Source organism: Coregonus lavaretus, assembly GCF_964263955.1.
Source record: "Coregonus lavaretus genome assembly, contig: HAP1_SCAFFOLD_3607, whole genome shotgun sequence".
NCBI lineage: Eukaryota > Metazoa > Chordata > Actinopteri > Salmoniformes > Salmonidae > Coregonus > Coregonus lavaretus.
The window spans coordinates 27,501-42,500 of NW_028162949.1; the positions used below are offsets into that span (position 1 = coordinate 27,501).

General features: G+C 46.5%; 1 protein-coding gene across 1 annotated transcript in view; it reads right to left on the minus strand.

Moving 5' to 3' along the window:
* Positions 1-15,000, minus strand: part of LOC311118656 (glycine receptor subunit beta-like) — a gene marked incomplete at both ends in the record, with an annotated part of 41,618 nt that overhangs the window by 20,271 nt on the left and 6,347 nt on the right. The window contains one exon of the mRNA XM_084193443.1: positions 11,664-11,890. Within this exon, the coding sequence (XP_084049569.1) occupies positions 11,664-11,890 (227 nt within the window). The remainder of the gene's footprint in view (positions 1-11,663; positions 11,891-15,000) is intronic.

Here is a 15,000-nt window from a genome sequence, read left to right on the forward strand (position 1 = left end):
TGTTCTTTTTTAACAACTATTTTTACTGACTCGAGAGTCATGATTCGTTCTTTTTTAATTACTCTTTTTACTGACTCGAGAGTCATGATTCGTTTTCCAAGTCACTCAGTCATTTTAGTCATTCATTTGAACTGCTGGCTGCCCTCCAAGACACATACAGCACCTGATGTCACAGGAAGGCCCAAAAAATCATCAAGGACATTAACCACCCGAGCCAATGCCTGTTCACCCCCCTATCATCCAGAAGGCGAGGTCAGTACAGGTGCATCAAAGCTGGGACCGAGAGAATGAAAAACAGCTTCTATCTCAAGGCCATCAGACTGTTAAACAGCCATCACTAGCACATTAGAGGCTGCTGCTGCCTATTGAAATCACTGGCCACTTTAAGAAATGGAACACTAGTCACTTTAATAATGTTTCCATATCTTGCACTACTCATCTCATATGTATATACTGCATTCTATTCTATAATATTCTACTGTATCTTAGTCCATGCCTCTCTGTCATTGCTTGTCCATATATGTATATACTGTATTCTATTCTATAATATTCTACTGTATCTTAGTCCATGCCGCTCTGTCATTGCTTGTCCATATCTGTATATATTCTACTGTATCTTAGTCCATGACGTTCTGCCATTGCTTGTCCATATATGTATATACTGTATTCTATTCTATAATATTCTACTGTATCTTAGTCCATGCCGCTCTGTCATTGCTTGTCCATATCTGTATATATTCTACTGTATCTTAGTCCATGCCGCTCTGTCATTGCTTGTCCATATATGTATATATTCTACTGTATCTTAGTCCATGCCTCTCTGTCATTGCTTGTCCATATCTGTATATATTCTTAAATTCCATTCCTTACTAGATTTGTGTGTATTAGATATATGTTGTGAAATTGTTAGATATTACTTGTTAGATATTACTGCACTGTCGGAGCTAGAAGCACAAGCATTTCACTACACCCGCAATAACATCTGCTAAACACGTGTGTGTGACAAATAACATTTGATTTTATTTGCAATGAGTCCTACAGCAGGATTAACACCACCAGCTCAGAGACTCTGGAGATACAGAGTCAATGAGTCCTACAGCAGGATTAACACCACCAGCTCAGAGACTCTGGAGATACAGAGGCAATGAGTCCTACAGCAGGATTAACACCACCAGCTCAGAGACTCTGGAGATACAGAGGCAATGAGTCCTACAGCAGGATTAACACCACCAGCTCAGAGACTCTGGAGATACAGAGTCAATGAGTCCTACAGCAGGATTAACACCACCAGCTCAGAGACTCTGGAGATACAGAGTCAATGAGTCCTACAGCAGGATTAACACCACCAGCTCAGAGACTCTGGAGATACAGAGGCAATGAGTCCTACAGCAGGATTAACACCACCAGCTCGGAGACTGGAGATACAGAGTCAATGAGTCCTACAGCAGGATTAACACCACCAGCTCAGACACTCTGGAGATACAGAGTCAATGAGTCCTACAGCAGGATTAACACCACCAGCTCAGAGACTGGAGATACAGAGGCAATGAGTCCTACAGCAGGATTAACACCACCAGCTCAGAGACTCTGGAGATACAGAGTCAATGAGTCCTACAGCAGGATTAACACCACCAGCTCAGAGACTCTGGAGATACAGAGTCAATGAGTCCTTCAGCAGGATTAACACCACCAGCTCAGAGACTCTGGAGATACAGAGGCAATGAGTCCTACAGCAGGATTAACACCACCAGCTCAGAGACTCTGGAGATACAGAGGCAATGAGTCCTACAGCAGGATTAACACCACCAGCTCAGAGACTCTGGAGATACAGAGGCAATGAGTCCTACAGCAGGATTAACACCACCAGCTCAGAGACTCTGGAGATACAGAGTCAATGAGTCCTACAGCAGGATTAACACCACCAGCTCAGAGACTGGAGATACAGAGGCAATGAGTCCTACAGCAGGATTAACACCACCAGCTCAGAGACTCTGGAGATACAGAGGCAATGAGTCCTACAGCAGGATTAACACCACCAGCTCAGAGACTCTGGAGATACAGAGGCAATGAGTCCTACAGCAGGATTAACACCACCAGCTCAGAGACTCTGGAGATACAGAGGCAATGAGTCCTACAGCAGGATTAACACCACCAGCTCAGAGACTCTGGGGATACAGAGTCAATGAGTCCTACAGCAGGATTAACACCACCAGCTCAGAGACTCTGGAGATACAGAGTCAATGAGTCCTACAGCAGGATTAACACCACCAGCTCAGAGACTGGAGATACAGAGGCAATGAGTCCTACAGCAGGATTAACACCACCAGCTCAGAGACTCTGGAGATACAGAGTCAATGAGTCCTACAGCAGGATTAACACCACCAGCTCAGAGACTCTGGAGATACAGAGTCAATGAGTCCTATAGCAGGATTAACACCACCAGCTCAGAGACTCTGGAGATACAGAGGCAATGAGTCCTACAGCAGGATTAACACCACCAGCTCAGAGACTCTGGAGATACAGAGGCAATGAGTCCTACAGCAGGATTAACACCACCAGCTCAGAGACTCTGGAGATACAGAGGCAATGAGTCCTACAGCAGGATTAACACCACCAGCTCAGAGACTCTGGAGATACAGAGGCAATGAGTCCTACAGCAGGATTAACACCACCAGCTCAGAGACTCTGGAGATACAGAGTCAATGAGTCCTACAGCAGGATTAACACCACCAGCTCAGAGACTGGAGATACAGAGTCAATGAGTCCTACAGCAGGATTAACACCACCAGCTCAGAGACTCTGGAGATACAGAGTCAATGAGTCCTACAGCAGGATTAACACCACCAGCTCAGAGACTGGAGATACAGAGTCAATGAGTCCTACAGCAGGATTAACACCACCAGCTCAGAGACTCTGGAGATACAGAGTCAATGAGTCCTACAGCAGGATTAACACCACCAGCTCAGAGACTCTGGAGATACAGAGTCAATGAGTCCTACAGCAGGATTAACACCACCAGCTCAGAGACTCTGGAGATACAGAGGCAATGAGTCCTACAGCAGGATTAACACCACCAGCTCAGAGACTGGAGATACAGAGTCAATGAGTCCTACAGCAGGATTAACACCACCAGCTCAGAGACTCTGGAGATACAGAGTCAATGAGTCCTACAGCAGGATTAACACCACCAGCTCAGAGACTCTGGAGATACAGAGGCAATGAGTCCTACAGCAGGATTAACACCACCAGCTCAGAGACTCTGGAGATACAGAGTCAATGAGTCCTACAGCAGGATTAACACCACCAGCTCAGAGACTGGAGATACAGAGGCAATGAGTCCTACAGCAGGATTAACACCACCAGCTCAGAGACTCTGGAGATACAGAGTCAATGAGTCCTACAGCAGGATTAACACCACCAGCTCAGAGACTCTGGAGATACAGAGTCAATGAGTCCTACAGCAGGATTAACACCACCAGCTCAGAGACTCTGGAGATACAGAGTCAATCAGTCCTACAGCAGGATTAACACCACCAGCTCAGAGACTGGAGATACAGAGGCAATGAGTCCTACAGCAGGATTAACACCACCAGCTCAGAGACTCTGGAGATACAGAGTCAATGAGTCCTACAGCAGGATTAACACCACCAGCTCAGAGACTCTGGAGATACAGAGTCAATGAGTCCTACAGCAGGATTAACACCACCAGCTCAGAGACTCTGGAGATACAGAGTCAATGAGTCCTACAGCAGGATTAACACCACCAGCTCAGAGACTCTGGAGATACAGAGTCAATGAGTCCTACAGCAGGATTAACACCACCAGCTCAGAGACTCTGGAGATACAGAGGCAATGAGTCCTACAGCAGGATTAACACCACCAGCTCAGAGACTCTGGAGATACAGAGTCAATGAGTCCTACAGCAGGATTAACACCACCAGCTCAGAGACTCTGGAGATACAGAGTCAATGAGTCCTACAGCAGGATTAACACCACCAGCTCAGAGACTCTGGAGATACAGAGTCAATGAATCCTACAGCAGGATTAACACCACCAGCTCAGAGACTCTGGAGATACAGAGTCAATGAGTACTACAGCAGGATTAACACCACCAGTTCAGAGACTGGAGATACAGAGTCAATGAGTCCTACAGCAGGATTAACACCACCAGCTCAGAGACTCTGGAGATACAGAGTCAATGAGTCCTACAGCAGGATTAACACCACCAGCTCAGAGACTGGAGATACAGAGTCAATGAGTCCTACAGCAGGATTAACACCACCAGCTCAGAGACTCTGGAGATACAGAGGCAATGAGTCCTACAGCAGGATTAACACCACCAGCTCAGAGACTGGAGATACAGAGTCAATGAGTCCTACAGCAGGATTAACACCACCAGCTCAGAGACTGGAGATACAGAGTCAATGAGTGCTACAGCAGGATTAACACCACCAGCTCAGAGACTCTGGAGATACAGAGGCAATGAGTCCTACAGCAGGATTAACACCACCAGCTCAGAGACTGGAGATACAGAGGCAATGAGTCCTACAGCAGGATTAACACCACCAGCTCAGATACTCTGGAGATACAGAGTCAATGAGTCCTACAGCAGGATTAACACCACCAGCTCAGAGACTCTGGAGATACAGAGTCAATGAGTCCTACAGCAGGATTAACACCACCAGCTCAGAGACTGGAGATACAGAGGCAATGAGTCCTACAGCAGGATTAACACCACCAGCTCAGAGACTCTGGAGATACAGAGGCAATGAGTCCTACAGCAGGATTAACACCACCAGCTCAGAGACTGGAGATACAGAGGCAATGAGTCCTACAGCAGGATTAACACCACCAGCTCAGAGACTCTGGAGATACAGAGGCAATGAGTCCTACAGCAGGATTAACACCACCAGCTCAGAGACTGGAGATACAGAGGCAATGAGTCCTACAGCAGGATTAACACCACCAGCTCAGAGACTCTGGAGATACAGAGGCAATGAGTCCTACAGCAGGATTAACACCACCAGCTCAGAGACTCTGGAGATACAGAGTCAATGAGTCCTACAGCAGGATTAACACCACCAGCTCAGAGACTCTGGAGATACAGAGGCAATGAGTCCTACAGCAGGATTAACACCACCAGCTCAGAGACTCTGGAGATACAGAGGCAATGAGTCCTACAGCAGGATTAACACCACCAGCTCAGAGACTCTGGAGATACAGAGTCAATGAGTCCTACAGCAGGATTAACACCACCAGCTCAGAGACTCTGGAGATACAGAGTCAATGAGGCCTACAGCAGGATTAACACCACCAGCTCAGAGACTGGAGATACAGAGGCAATGAGTCCTACAGCAGGATTAACACCACCAGCTCAGAGACTGGAGATACAGAGGCAATGAGTCCTACAGCAGGATTAACACCACCAGCTCAGAGACTCTGGAGATACAGAGGCAATGAGTCCTACAGCAGGATTAACACCACCAGCTCAGAGACTGGAGATACAGAGGCAATGAGTCCTACAGCAGGATTAACACCACCAGCTCAGAGACTGGAGATACAGAGGCAATGAGTCCTACAGCAGGATTAACACCACCAGCTCAGAGACTCTGGAGATACAGAGGCAATGAGTCCTACAGCAGGATTAACACCACCAGCTCAGAGACTCTGGAGATACAGAGTCAATGAGTCCTACAGCAGGATTAACACCACCAGCTCAGAGACTCTGGAGATACAGAGTCAATGAGTCCTACAGCAGGATTAACACCACCAGCTCAGAGACTCTGGAGATACAGAGGCAATGAGTCCTACAGCAGGATTAACACCACCAGCTCAGAGACTGGAGATACAGAGTCAATGAGTCCTACAGCAGGATTAACACCACCAGCTCAGAGACTCTGGAGATACAGAGGCAATGAGTCCTACAGCAGGATTAACACCACCAGCTCAGAGACTGGAGATACAGAGGCAATGAGTCCTACAGCAGGATTAACACCACCAGCTCAGAGACTCTGGAGATACAGAGGCAATGAGTCCTACAGCAGGATTAACACCACCAGCTCAGAGACTGGAGATACAGAGGCAATGAGTCCTACAGCAGGATTAACACCACCAGCTCAGAGACTCTGGAGATACAGAGGCAATGAGTCCTACAGCAGGATTAACACCACCAGCTCAGAGACTCTGGAGATACAGAGTCAATGAGTCCTACAGCAGGATTAACACCACCAGCTCAGAGACTCTGGAGATACAGAGTCAATGAGTCCTACAGCAGGATTAACACCACCAGCTCAGAGACTCTGGAGATACAGAGGCAATGAGTCCTACAGCAGGATTAACACCACCAGCTCAGAGACTGGAGATACAGAGTCAATGAGTCCTACAGCAGGATTAACACCACCAGCTCAGAGACTCTGGAGATACAGAGGCAATGAGTCCTACAGCAGGATTAACACCACCAGCTCAGAGACTGGAGATACAGAGGCAATGAGTCCTACAGCAGGATTAACACCACCAGCTCAGATACTCTGGAGATACAGAGTCAATGAGTCCTACAGCAGGATTAACACCACCAGCTCAGAGACTCTGGAGATACAGAGTCAATGAGTCCTACAGCAGGATTAACACCACCAGCTCAGAGACTGGAGATACAGAGGCAATGAGTCCTACAGCAGGATTAACACCACCAGCTCAGAGACTCTGGAGATACAGAGGCAATGAGTCCTACAGCAGGATTAACACCACCAGCTCAGAGACTCTGGAGATACAGAGTCAATGAGTCCTACAGCAGGATTAACACCACCAGCTCAGAGACTCTGGAGATACAGAGGCAATGAGTCCTACAGCAGGATTAACACCACCAGCTCAGAGACTCTGGAGATACAGAGGCAATGAGTCCTACAGCAGGATTAACACCACCAGCTCAGAGACTCTGGAGATACAGAGGCAATGAGTCCTACAGCAGGATTAACACCACCAGCTCAGAGACTCTGGAGATACAGAGTCAATGAGTACTACAGCAGGATTAACACCACCAGCTCAGAGACTCTGGAGATACAGAGTCAATGAGGCCTACAGCAGGATTAACACCACCAGCTCAGAGACTGGAGATACAGAGGCAATGAGTCCTACAGCAGGATTAACACCACCAGCTCAGAGACTGGAGATACAGAGGCAATGAGTCCTACAGCAGGATTAACACCACCAGCTCAGAGACTCTGGAGATACAGAGGCAATGAGTCCTACAGCAGGATTAACACCACCAGCTCAGAGACTGGAGATACAGAGGCAATGAGTCCTACAGCAGGATTAACACCACCAGCTCAGAGACTGGAGATACAGAGGCAATGAGTCCTACAGCAGGATTAACACCACCAGCTCAGAGACTCTGGAGATACAGAGGCAATGAGTCCTACAGCAGGATTAACACCACCAGCTCAGAGACTCTGGAGATACAGAGTCAATGAGTCCTACAGCAGGATTAACACCACCAGCTCAGAGACTCTGGAGATACAGAGTCAATGAGTCCTACAGCAGGATTAACACCACCAGCTCAGAGACTCTGGAGATACAGAGGCAATGAGTCCTACAGCAGGATTAACACCACCAGCTCAGAGACTGGAGATACAGAGTCAATGAGTCCTACAGCAGGATTAACACCACCAGCTCAGAGACTCTGGAGATACAGAGGCAATGAGTCCTACAGCAGGATTAACACCACCAGCTCAGAGACTGGAGATACAGAGGCAATGAGTCCTACAGCAGGATTAACACCACCAGCTCAGATACTCTGGAGATACAGAGTCAATGAGTCCTACAGCAGGATTAACACCACCAGCTCAGAGACTCTGGAGATACAGAGTCAATGAGTCCTACAGCAGGATTAACACCACCAGCTCAGAGACTGGAGATACAGAGGCAATGAGTCCTACAGCAGGATTAACACCACCAGCTCAGAGACTCTGGAGATACAGAGGCAATGAGTCCTACAGCAGGATTAACACCACCAGCTCAGAGACTCTGGAGATACAGAGTCAATGAGTCCTACAGCAGGATTAACACCACCAGCTCAGAGACTCTGGAGATACAGAGGCAATGAGTCCTACAGCAGGATTAACACCACCAGCTCAGAGACTCTGGAGATACAGAGGCAATGAGTCCTACAGCAGGATTAACACCACCAGCTCAGAGACTCTGGAGATACAGAGGCAATGAGTCCTACAGCAGGATTAACACCACCAGCTCAGAGACTCTGGAGATACAGAGTCAATGAGTACTACAGCAGGATTAACACCACCAGTTCAGAGACTGGAGATACAGAGTCAATGAGTCCTACAGCAGGATTAACACCACCAGCTCAGAGACTCTGGAGATACAGAGTCAATGAGTCCTACAGCAGGATTAACACCACCAGCTCAGAGACTGGAGATACAGAGTCAATGAGTCCTACAGCAGGATTAACACCACCAGCTCAGAGACTCTGGAGATACAGAGGCAATGAGTCCTACAGCAGGATTAACACCACCAGCTCAGAGACTGGAGATACAGAGTCAATGAGTCCTACAGCAGGATTAACACCACCAGCTCAGAGACTGGAGATACAGAGTCAATGAGTGCTACAGCAGGATTAACACCACCAGCTCAGAGACTCTGGAGATACAGAGGCAATGAGTCCTACAGCAGGATTAACACCACCAGCTCAGAGACTGGAGATACAGAGGCAATGAGTCCTACAGCAGGATTAACACCACCAGCTCAGATACTCTGGAGATACAGAGTCAATGAGTCCTACAGCAGGATTAACACCACCAGCTCAGAGACTCTGGAGATACAGAGTCAATGAGTCCTACAGCAGGATTAACACCACCAGCTCAGAGACTGGAGATACAGAGGCAATGAGTCCTACAGCAGGATTAACACCACCAGCTCAGAGACTCTGGAGATACAGAGGCAATGAGTCCTACAGCAGGATTAACACCACCAGCTCAGAGACTGGAGATACAGAGGCAATGAGTCCTACAGCAGGATTAACACCACCAGCTCAGAGACTCTGGAGATACAGAGGCAATGAGTCCTACAGCAGGATTAACACCACCAGCTCAGAGACTGGAGATACAGAGGCAATGAGTCCTACAGCAGGATTAACACCACCAGCTCAGAGACTCTGGAGATACAGAGGCAATGAGTCCTACAGCAGGATTAACACCACCAGCTCAGAGACTCTGGAGATGTGCTCCAACCACTAATTGTCTATCATGTGCGTGCAGAAAAATAGATCACGCATAGAGAAGAAAAATACATGTTATGAATTGATAATTGATCACCTAGTGTAACAGTTAGTGCAATTAATTGATTATTGAATGTTATCGATAGACACAGATTTGTAGATCCAAACCATACACATGCCTCAACACTCAAACTCGAAAACAAATCGTTTGGGGGACTGCTGCAGTTCCAACGATATTGTGCTTATCTTCCTCGCGACAGTCAAGTGTTCCGCCAAGAGTCGTTCATAAACTAGTCTGGTTGGGGCCGCTTCTAGACCTCGTTTCAAAGCTATCAAGAAAGAATTGTATTTGTATGCCTAGCAATCACACATGTATAATGTTGGAAGCACACTTTAATAAGTCTCAGTCACAAACGACATGAGCCCCCCATGGTAACCCTAACCCTAACCCCCCATGGTGACCCTAACCCTAACCCCCCATGGTAACCCTAACCCCCCATGGTAACCCTAACCCTAACCCCCCATGGTGACCCTAACCCTAACCCCCCATGGTAACCCTAACGCTAACCCCCCATGGTAACCCTAACCCCCCATGGTAACCCTAACCCCCCATGGTAACCCTAACCCTAACCCCCCATGGTAACCCTAACCCTAACCCCCCATGGTGACCCTAACCCTAACCCCCCATGGTAACCCTAACCCTAACCCCCCATGGTAACCCTAACCCTAACCCCCCATGGTAACCCTAACCCTAACCCCCCATGGTGACCCTAACCCTAACCCCCCATGGTAACCCTAACCCTAACCCCCCATGGTGACCCTAACCCCCCATGGTGACCCTAACCCTAACCCCCCATGGTAACCCTAACCCTAACCCCCCATGGTGACCCTAACCCTAACCCCCCATGGTGACCCTAACCCTAACCCCCCATGGTAACCCTAACCCCCCATTGTGACCCTAACCCCCCATGGTGACCCTAACCCTAACCCCCCATGGTAACCCTAACCCTAACCCCCCATGGTAACCCTAACCCTAACCCCTCATGGTAACCCTAACCCTAACCCCCCATGGTAACCCTAACCCTAACCCCCCATGGTAACCCTAACCCTAAACCCCCATGGTGACCCTAACCCTAACCCCCATGGTAACCCTAACCCTAACCCCCCATGGTAACCCTAACCCCCCATGGTGACCCTAACCCACCATGGTAACCCTAACCCTAACCCCCCATGGTAACCCTAACCCTAACCCCCCATGGTAACCCTAACCCTAACCCCCCATGGTGACCCTAACCCCCCATGGTAACCCTAACGCTAACCCCCCATGGTAACCCTAACCCTAACCCCCCCATGGTAACCCTAACCCTAACCCCCCATGGTGACCCTAACCCTAACCCCCCATGGTAACCCTAACCCTAACCCCCCATGGTAACCCTAACCCCCCATGGTAACCCTAACCCTAACCCCCCATGGTAACCCTAACCCCCCATGGTAACCCTAACCCTAACCCCCCATGGTAACCCTAACCCCCCATGGTAACCCTAACCCTAACCCCCCATGGTAACCCTAACCCCCCATGGTAACCCTAACCCTAACCCCCCATGGTAACCCTAACCCTAACCCCCCATGGTAACCCTAACCCTAACCCCCCATGGTAACCCTAACCCCCCATGGTAACCCTAACCCCCCATGGTGACCCTAACCCTAACCCCCCCATGGTAACCCTAACCCTAACCCCCCATGGTAACCCTAACCCCCCATGGTAACCCTAACCCTAACCCCCCATGGTAACCCTAACCCTAACCCCCCATGGTAACCCTAACCCTAACCCCCATGGTGACCCTAACCCCCCATGGTGACCCTAACCCTAACCCCCCATGGTAACCCTAACCCTAACCCTAACCCCCCATGGTAACCCTAACCCTAACCCCCCATGGTAACCCTAACCCCCCATGGTAACCCTAACCCTAACCCCCCATGGTAACCCTAACCCTAACCCCCCATGGTGACCCTAACCCTAACCCCCAATGGTAACCCTAACCCCCCATGGTGACCCTAACCCTAACCCCCCATGGTGAACGAGAGGCTTGTAGAAGATTATTATTTTGAGTTTTTAGTTCGTCGTTCGCCGGTAGGGGGTTCTGCGTGCTCTGGACATTACTGAATCAAATAAACAAAATTAGTCTAAATATTTGTTATTTTGACTGAACGAGTTGATAAGATCTCAGTCATTAAAAAGAGTCAAACTTCCTATCACTAGCAAGCAGACAGACAGACAGGCAGACAGGCAGACAGGCAGACAGGCAGACAGGCAGACAGACAGACAGGCAGACAGACAGACAGACAGACAGACAGACAGACAGACAGGCAGACAGGCAGACAGGCAGACAGACAGACAGACAGACAGACAGACAGACAGACAGACAGACAGACAGACCTCATGCTGATGAGAATGTCTCCATTCCTGAAGATAAATAACAGGATGTTGTCTTGCGTGACATCATGAAAGTTGGCATGTTTCTCGTTAGCGAAGAACAGGTCTGGTTTCCATAGACACTGGAATATCTTGGGGTCCACTGTCAGCGCTTCTCCTTTAAAGTCTGCCGGGAGCTTCAGCCTTGGGTCGTTCCACCGCTGACGCAGGAAGATGTTCACACGGTAGTCCTAGCAACAACCAATAATTTGTTAGTACACAGTCAATTAACCCCCTGGAGTCAACGTTCGCTCCCCCATGGAGATCTAATTAGCATAATAATACAAATCCCCCCAAAATCTTTCTGTTTAAGTTAGAGATATGTATTTTTTTTTTAGGGGGTAGATCAGCTTTAATATTGCAGATAGATTGTATATTCCATCAATGTAATTGTCTGCATCACTTCCAATCCCCCATATGTTTTTTTCTCTCGCAAATATATATATATATATATATATATATATATACAGTGGGGAAAAATAGTATTTAGTCAGCCACCAATTGTGCAAGTTCTCCCACTTAAAAAGATGAGAGAGGCCTGTAATTTTCATCATAGGTACACGTCAACTATGACAGACAAATTGAGAAAAGAAAATCCAGAAAATCACATTGTAGGATTTTTAATGAATTTATTTGCAAATTATGGTGGAAAATAAGTATTTGGTCACCTACAAACAAGCAAGATTTCTGGCTCTCACAGACCTGTAACTTCTTCTTTAAGAGGCTCCTCTGTCCTCCACTCGTTACCTGTATTAATGGCACCTGTTTTAACTTGTTATCAGTATAAAAAACACCTGTCCACAACCTCAAACAGTCACACTCCAAACTCCACTATGGCCAAGACCAAAGAGCTGTCAAAGGACACCAGAAACAAAATTGTAGACCTGCACCAGGCTGGGAAGACTGCATCTGCAATAGGTAAGCAGCTTGGTTGAAGAAATCAACTGTGGGAGCAATTATTAGGAAATGGAAGACATACAAGACCACTGATAATCTCCCTCGATATGGGGCTCCACGCAAGATCTCACCCCGTGGGGTCAAAATGATCACAAGAACGGTGAGCAAAAATCCCAGAACCACACGGGGGGACCTAGTGAATGACCTGCAGAGAGCTGGGACCAAAGTAACAAAGCCTACCATCAGTAACACGCTACGCCGCCAGGGACTCAAATCCTGCAGTGCCAGACGTGTCCCCCTGCTTAAGCCAGTACATGTCCAGGCCCATCTGAAGTTTGCTAGAGTGCATTTGGATGATCCAGAAGAGGATTGGGAGAATGCCATATGGTCAGATGAAACCAAAATATAACTTTTTGGTAAAAACTCAACTCGTCGTGTTTGGAGGACAAAGAATGCTGAGTTGCATCCAAAGAACACCATACCTACTGTGAAGCATGGGGGTGGAAACATCATGCTTTGGGGCTGTTTTTCTGCAAAGGGACCAGGACGACTGATCCGTGTAAAGGAAAGAATGAATGGGGCCATGTATCGTGAGATTTTGAGTGAAAACCTCCTTCCATCAGCAAGGGCATTGAAGATGAAACGTGGCTGGGTCTTTCAGCATGACAATGATCCCAAACACACCGCCCGGGCAACGAAGGAGTGGCTTCGTAAGAAGCATTTCAAGGTCCTGGAGTGGCCTAGCCAGTCTCCAGATCTCAACCCCCATAGAAAATCTTTGGAGGGAGTTGAAAGTCTGTGTTGCCCAGCGACAGCCCCAAAACATCACTGCTCTAGAGGAGATCTGCATGGAGGAATGGGCCAAAATACCAGCAACAGTGTGTGAAAACCTTGTGAAGACTTACAGAAAACGTTTGACCTGTGTCATTGCCAACAAAGGGTATATAACAAAGTATTGAGAAACTTTTGTTATTGACCAAATACTTATTTTCCACCATAATTTGCAAATAAATTCATTAATAATCCTACAATGTGATTTTCTGGAGAAAAAAAATCTCATTTAGTTTATATATATACATACACATACCTACACACACATACATATACACATACATACATATAAATACATATACATACATATACATACATATCCTTTTTAAAAATATATTTCCCTTTATTACTTTCCAACCCCACCACCCCTTCCCTAATTGGAGTAAACAGTACCAAAACAAATGATCTAATGATTCTGTCTCTTCGCAGCAAAATCTGCAGAGCTGGGAAGATTGTATCCCCCATATAAATAACATTCTATTGGTAGCAGGGAATTTTATATAATAATTTAAATTGAAAAATTCAAAGTTTTGAATCCGGCGACGTTTTGTGCATCAGTTCATAAACACTATGCCATGGGATCGGTACATTAAATATCTCTTCCCAACTATTTTGCAATCTATATGGGACGGCTGTCAATCCTTTGGTCCTTAAATGAAACTGGTACACTTTTTTATTTATCACAATTTTCTTTAACCAATTATGTTCTTTAATGCAGGGCCAACAGACAAGTTCCTTACTTTTTCCCCCTTCCACTTTCCTCTTCCATAACACTGCAATTATTTGGTTGTAATTTTGGGTAGAGCAGACATTTCTATATGTTTTTGTTAGCTGCATGTGCGACATAACTCCACCAGTCCTACCGATGATATAATTAACGAATGTTATACCTTTAATCAATTAGTATATTTGAGTTTAACCACAATATTTGTTGCATTATTTGTTCTGTCGTTTCTGGAGGATTAAATTGAAATTGCAACCAACTTTCTATGGCTTGTTTAAGAAATCGTGATATTTGGGAGATTATTTCCTTTTCAAATAACTGAAAGTGAGAGGTTGTAATCTGAATAAAGGGAAAAAAGCCATTCTTGAACATTGGGTGAGACAATCTTACTAATTTGCTAGAGAACCAGTTCGGATTTAAGTATAACTTTTGTATGACTGAAGCTTTTAGTGATAGGTCTAATGCTTTAATATTTAATTATTTCTGTCCTCAGAATTCATATTCATTATATAAATAGGCCAGTTTAATTTTGTCTGGCTTGCCGTTCCAAATAAAATGGAAAAAAATGTCTCATATCATTTAAAAAACTGTCCGCTAGGCGTAGGCAAGACCATAAGCAAATAGGTAAACTGGGATACTACTAAAGAATTAATCAGGGTGATTTTTCCACAAATTGACAGGTATTTACCTTTCCATGGTAGCAAGATCTTATCCATTTTTGATAACTTTCTATTAAAATGTATTGGAGTGAGATAATTTATTTCATTTGGGATATGTATTCCGAGTATATCCACATCACCATCAGACCATTTTATTGGTAAACTACATGGTAATGTAAAAACTATTTTT